Below are 14,241 nucleotides of genomic sequence, written 5' to 3'. Positions count from 1 at the left end.
CGAATGATTATTGGCACAAACCACGTCGAATCTAAAAACTAGTCCGCCTTCAGGGAACTTCGAGAAACTGACAAGAGTATGGACTGCACGTCTAGGGGAAGGAAAAAAAAAACACGATTGCAGTGGCGCCTGCAAAGCAAACTAACTAAATAAATAGCAGTGTGGAGTAGTGGTTAGGGCTCTGGACTCTTGACCGGAGGGTTGTGGGTTCAATCCCAGGTAGGGGACACTGCTGCTGTACCCTTGAGCAAGGTACTTTACCTAGATTGCTCCAGTAAAAACCCAACTGTATAAATGGGTAATTGTATGTGATATAATGTATAATATGATATTTTGTAACAATTGTAAGTCGCCCTGGATAAGGGCGTCTGCTAAGAAATAAATAATAATAATAGAAAAATACAAAGGGAATTAAATAAACGATACATTGTTTAATATAAAAACACAACAAGCCAGCAATTGGAGTTCGCTTTTTTTTCTTCTTTTATCGGTTATGATTTTATGCTTGAGTGTTTAAAGTTAATTATTAAACAATACAATTAAAAGGATAAAATCTCAGAGGAAATCAAAAAATCCGCTCTCTTTTTACAACACTACTGTCTGATTCCCACCCGTGTTATCGCAGTTCTCGGTACCGGATTCTGAATAATGCAATACCGTCCATCATGCCGATCGCTTCCCTTCTGGGGGCGATAATAACAACCTATTTTGATAGCTTCCCTTTTAATTGGAAGTATAGAGTTTTCTTGTTTATTAGTGTTGCGCTGGGCGGAAAAACACGCCTCTTGCATATTAGCTCAATTGCTTTTTTTAATAGTTTCATCAATTCCTCCCCTTGTGGACGAGTCCTTCAAATAGACGGTGGCTTCTATGCTGTTGATCTAAATAGCGCCTGCTGAATAATAAAGCCGAGTTAATTATTGCAAGCAAAACTAACCTGCAAGCCATTAGCAACCACACACGCAATCGCAGTTCAATTTTCCAATATATTATTATTAGAACGTCTTTTCAGAGATAGATTTGACAGCACTAGAAGTAGTAGACATATCTGTAATCCAAACTACGTACTCCCCGGTCACATCACAGACCTTAAAAAGCTCCCACATTTGACGGATTCATCTCATAGCTCTTTGCATGAATGTCATACCCGAAGCAGGACTGGGATCTCGCTTAATAATATATTCAGAGAATTTATTTCCGACTCGGCTTCTTACACTCACATCTCCTAGCGCTAGACTGCCACAGTTCATCGTGAAATTATCACAGCGATCAAATAAATGGTTGATATTTCTGGTTACCTGTCTTTTCCCACCAATTATTTAATAATGTATTATTTTGCATCACAGTAACCGCAAAGTTACTGCGTCCAAAATATGTATGCTCTGCAGTCTGGTGATAAAGCAGTCTCTAGTTTAGTTTAGTTTTTGCAGCAATGATGCCACCTACCGACATAAATGTCTAAGTACAGTCCCAAAACACCACATACATAAACTAAGAGTTTCAGTCAGTAAAATAACGTAGGTGTATAGCTGAGGAATAAATTATTGTGTATAACGAGGGAAAAACAGAATGTGTAACACCAAACGTGATCCCCTTTCCTGAATAACACATCTCTGTCATTTCTAATTATAATTACTGGCATGACTAATTAAGTGGAAGAACGACCTAACTGTGTACTGGTATGCCTAATTATTAATCCAGAGTGATACACTGCCATGCACGTTCAAGGTGAAGGGAGTTCAAACTACCGTGGAAATAATGTAAACAACCTCTGACTGTGTTAGCAAACTCCGCTTTCTGATAACGCAGAGTGGAGAGGCGCAGAATATAAACTCTCGTCCCGTCAGACACATTCTCAAACGTACCGTGGTTGATGTGGGACGGCGGTGCAACTTTTAAAAACGTCCCGAAGTGTCGCTGTGACGCCTCACTTTGTTGTTGCTTCTACGGCCAAGATGGATTCCGGCGGCGCAGCAATGGAGTATCTATGGAAACCGTCGGCGAGACTCTCGCGGGATTTCTCTCGCGAGATCCAGTTCGGCCGCTTGCTCTCCGGCAGTAAGAAGATGGCGGGTCGCGGTGGGTTCCAGGCGGCGGTGACGGGCGGGAGTGGTGTTGGACCTGGATCGGGGCCGCAAGGACCGGGACCGGCGCTAGGGATGGGACCGGGGACTCCCACCGACAGGATGGGGCCCGCGCCGGGGGCTCAGAACCCCCTTTATCGCTCCCCGATGGCGGGGCCTGGGTACCCGGTAAGAAGGCGGCTCCGCCGGGGAAACAAAGAGAGATGAGGGAGGAGAATGAGGAGTTTGATCAGGTTTACCGAATCTGGGAACGAGAGCAGCGCAGGGTAATCGAGTCGGGGAAATCAAAACGTAAAGCGTAATGACCGTTGAATTTTAGATAGACAATACATCTCTCGCCACAGTTACGTGCATTCGTTTTGCACCGGGACGTTTCAAAATGCAATCGGGGCGGGGAGACCGTTATATTAAAATATTTAGAAGAAAATAGAATGTTGCATCAATCTAACAACATTAATTACACCGCGTAGAGTAATTCCAGCTGATAGCTATTGTGTGGGTAACGGATAGCTTTTCATAAAAGTTTGCATTATTTTTGTAAACACCCCCCTCCCCCCTTATAAAATACAATGCATCTAGAGAATGATGCTCTCGCTAGGATCACGTTGGTGGTAACTGATCCAGATGGGATTCAAATGAAACACAAGGGGGGGGCTTCACTAGCTGTGACGTCATGTTTTGCGATGCTCAGCCTGCTTTAATTAACGGTGACGGACAGCAGGCAGAGAGAGCATTGAGACACCCAGTGATGCTGTCCTATTTCCCTGGGACTCCCTGCAGCTGCCTGCCTCGTAGTCTGGAATATTTTACAATGTTAATGTGGCTGCTTAGTCACTTGCGATTAAACTGTGCGGTGGGTCATTGTAATAGGAATGCAAGCCCGTTGCTAAGAGTTAGATCCTGTAGTGCTTTGCATTCTGAGACAGGGGCAGCGTTAGGAGCTTGCCACCTTTACAAAGGGGCTTGGATGAAACAGATACATCTGCATTGCAAAATGTTACAATAGTAATTTGATGTAGTAATTTAAGTTAAGAGTGGGAATCCCATATGTGCATTATAGAGAGGGAGTTATTTTATATTTTAGTCAGATATATATTATTATTATTTATTTCTTAGCTGACGCCCTTATCCAGGGCGACTTACAATTGTTACAAGATATCACATTATTTTTACATACAATTACCCATTTGTACAGTTGGGTTTTTACTGGAGCAATCTAGGTAAAGTACCTTGCTCAAGGGTACCGCAGCAGTGTCCCCCACCTGGGATTGAACCCACGACCCTCCAGTCAAGAGTCCAGAGCCCTAACCACTACTCCACACTGCTGCCCTTTTGTATCTATATATATATAGATAAAAAACAAAGTTATATCATGTACAATACAGAGGAATAAAGGAAAATAAATGGATAAATACTCACTACCGCCATGCCTGAAGGTTTAAATAGACAGGAATAGCAGATCGTGACATCATTAACCATGTAGTGACATCACAAACACATGCATAGATTTAAATAGAAATAAGTGAGTGTGGTTACCATGGTTACCAAAGCCTGTAACAGCCTCTTCTGTTTTCAAACCCACTTTACCTTGATATATCAAAACATTGGGAAGCTGGCCCAAAAGCCCAGGCATAGCTTTCTATCCTTGAAAGCGCTTTGAATTATTCAGATTATTCATCATCCAAGGAGAATGGAGCCTATCTGAGCTTCCAAGTCCTTTCAGCACGTCTCTCTCCCTCCATAAAATCCCTTCAGAAGTCAAAGCGGAATATCTCCTTTGGAAATTGTGAAGAGCCTGTGAAAACAAGAGCTCTGTGCATTGTGTGTTCCCAAGGTCCTTCATCTGAGGAACAATGTGTTCCTTCCCAGCAGCGCGTGAGAGCTACAGAGGACAAAACCACCCTCAACAGCCCTTCCTCTTCCGTGGATCAATTGCACAGGCAAGCCCAGGGTTAACTAGCTAGTGGTATATGGAATGTGTGCAAGGCACAGCTAGGGAGGTAGGAGGAGGGTTATTGTGTAACTTCACCATCTGAAACAAAGCAGCCTTTTAACATCTGGTCTTGTATTCTGAATGCTTCTGTTTTCCCCGACTAGCATCTCCGTGTAATTATATATATATTTACCCCCACCACATTAAAAAGCGCAGTGTGTGTATAATTAAACAAAGGCACCAGTGACAGGCAGTTGCCAGCCCCCTCTCTCCTCTCTCCTCTCCTCTCTCTCGCGCTCTGAGTTTTTCTCCACTCTCTGGATCCCTCGGAATGGTTTATTTTGCTACATGCAAAGAGACTGCTGTCCCTGTATTCTGTGGCGAGTACCAGAGCTCTCCGCGCCTTTGTGTGTGTGTGGGAGGGGGCGTAGTGAAGCAGCCTCTCTCTCGTTCTGCGCAGGAGCAATGCAGCTGCAGAAGGGGTGTACGGTGCTGGAGGAGTGTAGCCTTCAGCTACGGGCTGGAAGGGATGCTGTGTTGACTGGGGGAGGGTGGCTGGGCTGGTTACTCTGTGCATGACACTGTGATGCAATCGGAAACGAGAAGCAGGCTGTTTGAGTTCTTGGCGCACGGCTGGGTGAGTCTGTCAGTGTGTCTCAGGTGGGGTGGTATTTGGACAGTGAAGCAAGCTCCTGTAATCTGTGTTTAATTATAGGGGTAACGTTGCTGTCGACTCCTCCCCTTCACTGCATTATGGTTGATGAAGTAGCTCTGCTTTCCAGCAATGCCAGGTGTGGCTGATTCCTTAATCAGGCTGTAATGAATGCTAATTGAGTGTGGTCAGCTGGTATAGGGAGATATTGAGAATAAAGCAATTGGAGCAATCTGCTTTCTCTGAGTCTAAAGCGTGCGTGGCTCAGGTACTCTGTACTGGATCGCATCATCAGATGATCAGGGCTCTAATGTAAATGGCATATGAATCGGGTATTTGATTTCAAGTGTGTTGTGTTTGTTATTCACTCCTGGAGGGCTATTAAATCGTGTTCTGGCGTGATGAATTCTCTACATTTTCGAATTCTTAGCAGTGGTTTTCCAGACGCAAAGCTAATATTGTCAAAGCGCTATCTGAAATCCTGTGAGACGCTGGCCTTGGTGTTTATACCGTGTGAGGTTTTTGATGTTCATTATGTAGTAATACCATGTGACATATACACATTGGTGCTGGACACAAACTGCTTTGCAGTAAGAGTCTTATTGCCATCCCTCCTGACACACCTGTTGAATACTAATCTTTGCCCCCTCCCTCCCTAGCGTCCTGGGATGCCCCCTGGCAGCAGGATGACCCCCCAGGGCCCTTCCATGGGCCCCCCTGGCTACGGAGCCAGTCCCGTGTCCCGGCCCGGAATGCCAGTGATGGATCAGTCCCGGAAGAGACCAGCTCCACAGCAGCTCCAGCAAGTACAGCAGGCAGCGCAGAACCGCAACCAACAGTAAGGGGGTGCTGTTTCTTCAGTACAGGTTTAGTGGTGTAGTAGGGTTCAGTTTGCAGGTGCAATACTGCAGCATGCTGTAAGGGGGCGCTGTTTCTTCAGTACAGGTTTAGTGGTGTAGTAGGGTTCAGTTTGCAGGTGCAATACTGCAGCATGCTGTAAGGGGGCGCTGTTTCTTCAGTACAGGTTTAGTGGTGTAGTAGGGTTGAGTTTGCAGGTGCAATACTGCAGCATGCTGTAAGGGTGCGCTGTTTCTTCAGTACAGGTTTAGTGGTGTAGTAGGGTTCACTTTGCAGGTGCAATACTGCAGCATGCTGTAAGGGGGCGCTGTTTCTTCAGTACAGGTTTAGTGGTGTAGTAGGGTTCACTTTGCAGGTGCAGTACTGCAGCATGCTGTAAGGGGGCACTGTTTCTTTAGTACAGGTTTAGCGGTATAGTAGGGTTCAGTTTGCAGGTGCAATACTGCAGCATGCTGTAAGGGGGCGCTGTTTCTTCAGTACAGGTTTAGTGGTGTAGTAGGGTTCAGTTTGCAGGTGCAATACTGCAGCATGCTGTAAGGGGGCGCTGTTTCTTCAGTACAGGTTTGTGGTGTAGTCGGGTTCAGTTTGCAGGCGCAGTACTGCAGCATGCTGTAAGGGGGCGCTGTTTCTTCAGTACAGGTTTAGTGGTGTAGTCGGGTTCAGTTTGCAGGTGCAGTACTGCAGCATGCTGTAAGGGGGCGCTGTTTGGGTCCTGTAGAAGTACAGGGGATGTCGTTTGAGTTTCGGGCGGAGGGCTAGTTTTTGGCAATGTTAAGTAATGCGATTCCTGAAGAAGCAAAGGTTTAACCAGGGGACATAAAGCAACCCATGATTTATTTTTTAAATTGAATGTTTTAAACCTGGAGTCCTTAAACAATTGCAAGTAGGGATATTATTTTACCATCATTTTTTTTAATGATTGTGGAGTTGCCACAGTTTCAGGGTTGGGGGTTAGTTCCTGTTTTTCAATTCTAATTTATTTTTAAAATCAATTCCCATTCCCTTTTAATCAATTCCAACACGTCATTGATCAAAATTACAATCCGCATTATTCTGTTAAAATGAGCTTCTCGCAGTGGTAACACATTCCTTCAGTTGAAGTCAGCGTTTGCTTTTCAATGAAATTGGCTTCAAATGAAAGCAGTTGAACAATCACAGCGATTTAATTATGGCTCTCATGGCCTTCGAAGGAATTGATTTTAAAAACGAAATGTTTATTGGAATTGAAAAACAGAAATTGACCCTAACCCCAGTTTTGTTTCTGTGGAACGGTTGTGTGTTTTAGGTCACCATGGTAACTCTCTTTTTTTTTTTTTCTCCAGTGCAAAGAAGAAGAAGATGGCTGATAAAGTTCTACCTCAGAGGGTGAGAGATGTGTGCTTGTGTGTTATCATATGTATAGCGAAGTGCCTTTGAGGCAGACCGATAACATGACATACATCATGATGCGGGGGTTGGCAGCTTCCTATTGATTACAAATAAACCTGTAGTAAAAAAAGACCATTCTGTGAAAAGGCAAAACCTACATTTTAAACAAGCCAAGAGCATGTAAACATCAGAACTAATCAATTAAATTTTTTTTCTTCTGTCAAGAACTATTTTGGTGCACCAGAAATGAATTTTAAGTGATTTCTTTTTTTTAGCAAAATTAAGAAATACCAAAATGAAATAATTAGTTCTAGTTGGTACTTGGCACTATATAAATCCAGGGATGGAAACAAGACTCCCATTGCACAGCAGTTTGATCCATTCCTGGTTTTACTGTGAGGTTAATAAGACACACATGAGCTTGTTAGCTATACACACTGTGGCTAATCAAGCTGGTGGTAAAACCTGGAATGGGTGAAACTGCTATGCAATAGGAGTCTGATTTCCACATGGTCTTGTACCCCACTGTGATCCTGTCCTGTTGGAAGGCAGTGCTCATGACTCGGTGCCTCTGACCCCACAGATCAGAGAGCTAGTCCCAGAATCCCAGGCCTACATGGATCTCCTTGCCTTCGAGAGGAAGCTGGACCAAACCATCATGCGCAAGAGACTGGACATCCAGGAGGCCCTCAAACGCCCCATCAAGGTAGGGGCGCTGTTTAAGCCTGCAGCTGGAGTCACGTTTCGAAATCGCCCTCGAATCAGCTTGTTTCATATAGCAGGGGAGAGCTGTGGGATTACAAATTGATGTTGTTCTGCAACACATGGGATGCAGTTAATATCTTGGCTGTTATCTACATGCCTGGCAATAGCATTCGTTTCCAGTTTTGGAAAGAGAAGCCTGTACTTCCATCTGTTTTATTACAGTCAGTGAGTGGGGGGGAAAACACACTGCAGCACCACTGATGTGAACTGTTTTAACTCTGTGTTGTGGTATTGCTGTTTGGAGAGTTTGCTTGCCTGAATTCTGATACCTCTGATTTCTGATGTCAAACTTTAAGAAGACCTGCTAATCTTTTTTTTTTTTTAGCAAAAGAGAAAGCTGCGGATCTTCATCTCGAACACGTTTAACCCCGCGAAGGCTGACGCTGAGGACGGGGAGGGGACGGTGGCCTCCTGGGAGCTACGTGTGGAGGGGCGCCTCCTGGAGGATGTGAGTGTTACTGCACCCTTTTCTCATGGCTTCTAGGCGGACCCTGTCTCTCTTATGGTTCATCTTGTGAGCACTTTGGATGGGCAACAGGACTGTGCAGCTGAGCAGTTCTGTCACCCACAGTGAGAAATAGAGAGGGAAATAAATAAGACTCCCGTTGCATAGCAGTTTGATCCTTTCCTGGTTTTACTAGGAGTTTAATAAGACACACCTGAGCTTGTTATTATAAATCATGTTTTATTTATGAAAGTAAATGAAATATATGTATCAAGCTGGCAGTGCACAAGATAAAACTCCTGGCAAAGAACTGATTTCTAATCCGGATTGGGGAGAGTGGATAACTCTCGTTCTCTCGTGGTTTGTGTTGCAGACGGCCATATCGAAGTACGATGCCACCAAGCAGAAGCGGAAATTCTCCTCCTTCTTCAAGTCTCTGGTGATCGAGCTGGACAAGGATCTGTACGGGCCAGACAACCATCTGGTCGAGGTGCGTTTTGGGGTGTTTTTTTGGGGAGTGGTGGAGGGGGGGTGTTGGGGTCAATTCCTTTTTAACATCAATTACTTCAAAGAGACATCATAATTGTTGTGATTGTTCAGCTGCTTTTGAAGCCAGTGTAATTGACAAACTCAAAGTGACTTCAATTGAAATTCAAGCTCATTTTAACAGAGTACTGCTAATTGCAATTTTGATCAATGATGTTGTTGGAAAGGGAATTGGGAATTTGAAGCCAAGCTGTGTTTTACTGTATTGTTCATTTTTCCAGTGGCACAGGACTGCCACGACTCAGGAGACGGATGGATTTCAGGTGAAGAGACCGGGAGACGTGGGTGTGCGGTGCACTGTGCTGCTGATGCTTGACTACCAGGTGTGCAGCCTCCTCAGTACGCAGGGAGTGTGTTTCTGCAGCATGCTGTACTGTTACGTCACAGCAGTTCCAGATGCCGCCTCAAGGTGGCAGCAGAGATGCTTGCTTTAGCTCTCCACATCAGGGGGTGGAGATTTTGCTGGTCCAACTTCCATTGGTGTCCAGAGGTCTAATTAGGATTTCAGAGACCTGGAGAACATGGCCAAAAAGCAGTAGGAGTAGGGACCAGATCAGATGCAGCTTGTGTATTTGTAAGTCCTTGTGAAACTGGCTGTACATTTTCTAAAGTATGTTCAAACTGTGGACCCTTTCACGCTGTCATGCTATACATGGTAAACTCTAACTCACCAGTCTGATCATAGACCCCTAGCTTCCTAAGGACCTTCGGGATTGCGTTTTGGTATAATATGCGATCCTGTTCCCCTATTTTCATTATCTTTTGCGATATCATTTTTGTGGTTGCTGGAACAAAGCCCCAACCTTTGGCCAGAGCTATACAGTAACCCCCTCTTTGTGTCTCGGCAGCCCCCCCAGTTCAAGCTGGACCCCCGACTGGCTCGCATGTTGGGGATCCACACGCAGACCCGGCCCGTCATCATCCAGGCCCTGTGGCAGTACGTGAAGACACACAAACTGCAGGACCCCCACGAGAGGGAGTTCATCAACTGCGACAAGTACCTCCAGCAGGTAGGGGGCGCTGGTACTCGAAATTCAAAGGAGTAACTGCATTTCAACAGTCTGTGAGTGTCAGTGGTCAGCAGGGTTGGGGTCAATTCCCCTTTTTAAAATCAATTCTCCAATTCCTTTCGAAGGAATTGATAGTTTAGAGACATAACCCTGGTGCTCTCTTCCCTCCCTGCTCGTTTTAAAAGCTAACGCACGCTTGTGATTTTTTTTTTTTTTGTTTGTTTTCAGATTTTCGAGACCCAGAGGATGAAGTTCTCCGAGATCCCCCAGCGGCTGCACGCCCTCCTCATGCCTCCGGAGCCAATCATCATCAACCATGTGATCAGGTGACTGGCAGCAGTGATGTCATCACCTCCTGTGCACAGCCAAGAATCCCATTTGTGTTGGGTTCCTCGCTCTCCACTTAGTGACGGACTGGCCTTGCTTAGAGATCTGGCAAATGCCAGGTGGAATAACTGCTGGTCTTAATTAGGGGTGTGATTCATTGTGCAATACAGGATCTATATTGTGATGAAGGTCTGCCTCCCTATGCCTTTTATCTGGACTCTTTCTCTCTCTCTGACGTGGTTTACCTTGGAGCCTCATTGCCAGGGATCCAGGCCACGCATGCAAGAGTAGCAGAGTCTAATTTAGTTTGCTCTTCCAGCTATTAATAGAGCAGGTTATACAGCCTCCAATTAAAGATTGAATCTCACGCCTTCTTTAACAAGCCAGCCTTCCTGCAGAGCTGTGTAGAGGGACAGTGATGGTACCAGTTCATTAGGGAGTGTCAAGGAACCATGTGGGATAGCAGAGAGAAATAGGGGAGTCTGTACCACAAATTGGGGAGTCTACCCAAAGCAGGCCAAAATGTATCGTCCATGTATTTTTGTGGGGTCTGCAGAGCATTGTAAATGTCAGGCAGATGATGTGAAATTAAAAACGATTTGTCATTTGCCATTTGTCTATCTGCAAGTATTTCCAAGATCTTACGATTTTAGGCTTAAAAATAAATAGATATAAAGTCGACATTTTGCATTATTACAGTAATTTATCATGGAAACAAGTAGGTGTGGATTCGCCCCGCTCTGCGTGACTCCTCTCTCTCTCTCTCTCTCTCTCTCTCTCTCTCTCTCTCTCTCTCTCTCTCTCTCTCTCTCTCTCTCTCTCTCTCTCTCTCTCTCTCCTCAGTGTTGACCCCAATGACCAGAAGAAGACGGCCTGCTACGATATCGATGTGGAGGTGGACGACACTCTGAAGACTCAGATGAACTCGTTCCTGCTGTCCACTGCCAGCCAGCAGGAGATCGCAGCCCTGGACAACAAGGTGAGTCCAGCCTGCACCGGTCTGGACACAGCGGGGCGGGATAGAGGAACGGGTCTTGGGAACTTTTTCTGTAGCGGTTGCTTCCCCTTTAGTAAGTGCATTCTTCGCTGTTTACCACTCAACGCCCTGGAGGAATTTGCTTGCCCTGACAAATGAGGTTTTGTTTTGGGTTGAATGAGTCAGTGCAATTCATCTGGCTCTTGCATGTGGTTGATAGGCTGTGAAAATGAACAGGCCAGCTGAACTTGAGCCTGGCTTTCCAGAACAGTGAAGGCTATTCACAACCGGGCTGCAGTCTGCCAGTGTGGAGGCTGGCGCTTTCTAGTGGGGAGCAGAGTTGAGGTCAATTCCTGTTTTAAAATCAATTCCACTATCAGCGACTTCACCTCCGATAGTGTACAGTGGCAGTATGGAAGCCTTGCCAGTGCTGTGAGTGTGTCTCTGTTCTGATAACATGCTGGCCAGTTTGAAGCCCTCACCCACCCAGCCAGCTCTGCTTTATCTGCTCCCCAGATCCACGAGACAATAGAGACCATCAACCAGCTGAAAACACAGAGGGAGTTCATGCTGAGCTTTGCCCGAGACCCTCAAGGATTCATCAACGACTGGCTGCAGTCCCAGTGCCGAGATCTCAAGGTGAGCAGCATGCATGCACGCACACAGACAGACACACAGGCACACACGCTGTGCATTGCTATAGACACACAGCTGAGAATGGACACAGATACAGACGCACACCCTGTTCATTGCTTTTATTTGAAGTTACTGGAAAGTTAAATTAAATACTGCATACTGTTTTTTTTATAGCTTGGCTTTTCTAATTAGGTGCAGGAGATCCAGGGATGATGATTTATTCTTTTATAGGAAAACCTCAAGTCTATGAAATGCTGCATTTCGTATGAAAAATAGACATTTCAAAGGGATTTATTGAATAATCCTTTCTTTCTAAAACTGTTGCTTCGCTTGTATCCAGGATAAGATTACATTTTGGGTTAACTCCCTTGCTGAGTCGTGATTAACCCATCAAGTGCCATTCATTCATTTGAGAACAGGCTACTTTTGTAATTATTTTTGGAGCATTTGTATCTGGCATCTACCTGTTGTGTTAATTTTCCTTTTGAACTGTATTGTTGTGATCTAATTTTGTTACCCGCAGAAGTCGTCTAAATGCAGCTGTTAATTCTGCAAATACAGCCCTTCAGATGCTTTCATGACCCCTCAATATAAAATAAGAAACTGAAGCCAAAAAATGATCCATTTCTAGTTGTTTTCCTCCCCACAGTGATGCTAAAGCTCAATTTTCCTCTGTGTTGAGCTTCATAGCCGGGTGTGAAATTTCACTGCTCTGATTACAGGCACGCCTAACTCGACTGTCCACAAAATAGGACGCAGCAGTTTGTAGCCAAAACAAAAGGATTTAGATGCTTTTTTTGTGACAAAATATTGATATAGAATGTATCAGATTACATAAATTGGAACACAAGCTGTATTATTTTTCAAAGAAAACAGTAATTTAGTACCTAAACCCCTGAAGGTACACGAGGAATTGAGCGCTTGCTGTTCGAACGGTTTCTTCTTAAAACACACCTGAGAGAGACTCGCGTATCGGAGGAAACTGACCATGTGGGGGACCAGATCCAACCTGTTTTGTGCACCTCATTGCAAAAATAAAGTTAGCATTGTTTTATTAAGCATGTCCCTTGTACCTTAAAGGGTTAACGGGGTAACCCCTTGCTGTCCTGTCCACAGACCATGACTGACGTCGTGGGGAATCCCGAGGAGGAACGTCGGGCTGAGTTCTACTTCCAGCCCTGGGCTCAGGAGGCCGTCTGCAGATACTTCTACTCCAAGGTACCTAGAATCACAACCCAGCCAGCCTCGCATCTGTGTGACGACTTACTTGCTAAACTTCTCCTGGGTTGACGCACTGACTACAGAGCAGAAGAGTTTCAAAGACTCCTGTCTTGCATTAAGTGGCTGGATCATAAGCCAAAAAATGAAGCTTGTGTGTCAATCCATCAAACTTGCATGTAAATACCAGCATGTACTGCTGGCTTTACAGATCCGTCTTTGAAACTGTCTGATACAGTTCCTAATTACTAACCCGAGGAAGGAAGGCACAACTAGACGGTGTTTGTCTGCTGCTTGATTTAACTTAGTCTTGCCTTAGAATTCCGATCTTGTGTTTTGGATAATTGCTTCTCCCCCTAACCCACTTCACTTGTGAACCCTCGCTCTCCTCCTTGCCTGTATTGCTATGGAGCTTGCTATGCGCTACCCTTCAACCTCCCTTCTCTCTCTCCTCTCTAGGTCCAGCAGAGGAGGCAGGAGCTGGAGCAAGCTCTGGGCATCAGGAACACATAGAGGCGGGCAGAGACGCTGGGAGACAGGGGGAGGGCTGTCCCATTTCAGGCTGTAACCCTGAGCGCTGGGGCTGGGGAGTGGGTGGGACCTTCAGCTTGTAAATACAGCTGGTTCAACTCTCATTAATACCCTGTTAGTCTCACACACTATTTTCCCTCTGTGGAATCCATCCTGTTCCTTACCCACAATGTTTTGAATCTCCTGCACCCCCCTTTCTCCTCCCCATGTGGTTTTTATCTTGTACGCCACTTTTACACACCTGATTGTGACAGACGAGGGAATGGGAGAGTAGGTCAGTAGTTCTGTTTTTGTCCTGTCCTTGCGTGTGTGTCTGCAGTGGTTCCTCAGCCTTGGGTTTACTGGGGGACTAGCTGTTATGTGAGGGGTGCAGGCTGGTAAGTTTGGGAGGGGGGGCAGGGAACGTGTCCAGTATAAATTTAAGATCAATCTTGTGAGTAATATCCTGTGAGAGTCTAGGATGCGGTGGTAGAGCTCTGCATATTAAATTTAGTTTTGAATTCCTTTTTTTTTTTTTATGAATCTATAAGAGAAATTACAAAAAAATACAAAGTAGAAAATTCCCTTTTAGTTCACATGTTTAGATGAAGCGTCAGTTCTGCAAACGCACACACATTGTAATCTTAAGGTTGAAAGACAGTGTCCTGGGTGTATGGAAGGTGCAGATGTGAGCTGTTTTAATTATGGACCAAAAATATTTTTTTTTTCATTTTTTTTTTCATGTTTTCAACTTTGTACTAGCTGTATGTGTTACCCAAGTTTTAATAAAGAAATTCTTCAGTATGATGCTGGAGGTGTCTGCTTGTGTTTGTGATCTACACTGGGTGACAGATTGATCAGGTGTTCTGTGCCCTGGTTTGTGCTAAGTGCTAGTAGTTTCTCCACTTCTATT

At 45.0% G+C, this 14,241-nt stretch overlaps 1 protein-coding gene across 1 annotated transcript; it reads left to right on the top strand.

Moving 5' to 3' along the window:
• Positions 1–1,929: 1,929 nt before the first annotated feature.
• Positions 1,930–14,135, top strand: LOC117967102 (SWI/SNF-related matrix-associated actin-dependent regulator of chromatin subfamily D member 1). Its single transcript, XM_034914317.2, has 13 exons — positions 1,930–2,252; positions 5,329–5,507; positions 6,850–6,892; positions 7,479–7,601; positions 7,986–8,108; positions 8,479–8,595; positions 8,873–8,974; positions 9,500–9,661; positions 9,890–9,987; positions 10,832–10,967; positions 11,481–11,603; positions 12,717–12,818; positions 13,278–14,135. Exons 1-13 carry the CDS (start codon positions 1,956–1,958, stop codon positions 13,329–13,331), a joined length of 1,659 nt encoding a protein of 552 aa, XP_034770208.2. The 5' UTR covers positions 1,930–1,955; the 3' UTR covers positions 13,332–14,135.
• Positions 14,136–14,241: the final 106 nt, after the last annotated feature.

This window comes from Acipenser ruthenus, chromosome 42 (genome assembly GCF_902713425.1).
Source record: "Acipenser ruthenus chromosome 42, fAciRut3.2 maternal haplotype, whole genome shotgun sequence".
Taxonomy (NCBI): domain Eukaryota; kingdom Metazoa; phylum Chordata; class Actinopteri; order Acipenseriformes; family Acipenseridae; genus Acipenser; species Acipenser ruthenus.
Note: the sequence above shows the minus strand (reverse complement) of the source record. Positions and strands in the feature narration are given on the sequence as shown.

Coding starts and splice junctions, on each gene's coding strand:
- LOC117967102 (XM_034914317.2), top strand. CDS start 1,956: ATGGATTCCGGCGGCGCAGCAATGGAGTATCTATGGAAACCGTCGGCG. Junction 8,596..8,872: donor CAGACAACCATCTGGTCGAG/GTGCGTTTTGGG, acceptor TCATTTTTCCAG/TGGCACAGGACTGCCACGAC. Junction 9,988..10,831: donor ATCATCAACCATGTGATCAG/GTGACTGGCAGC, acceptor CTCTCTCCTCAG/TGTTGACCCCAATGACCAGA.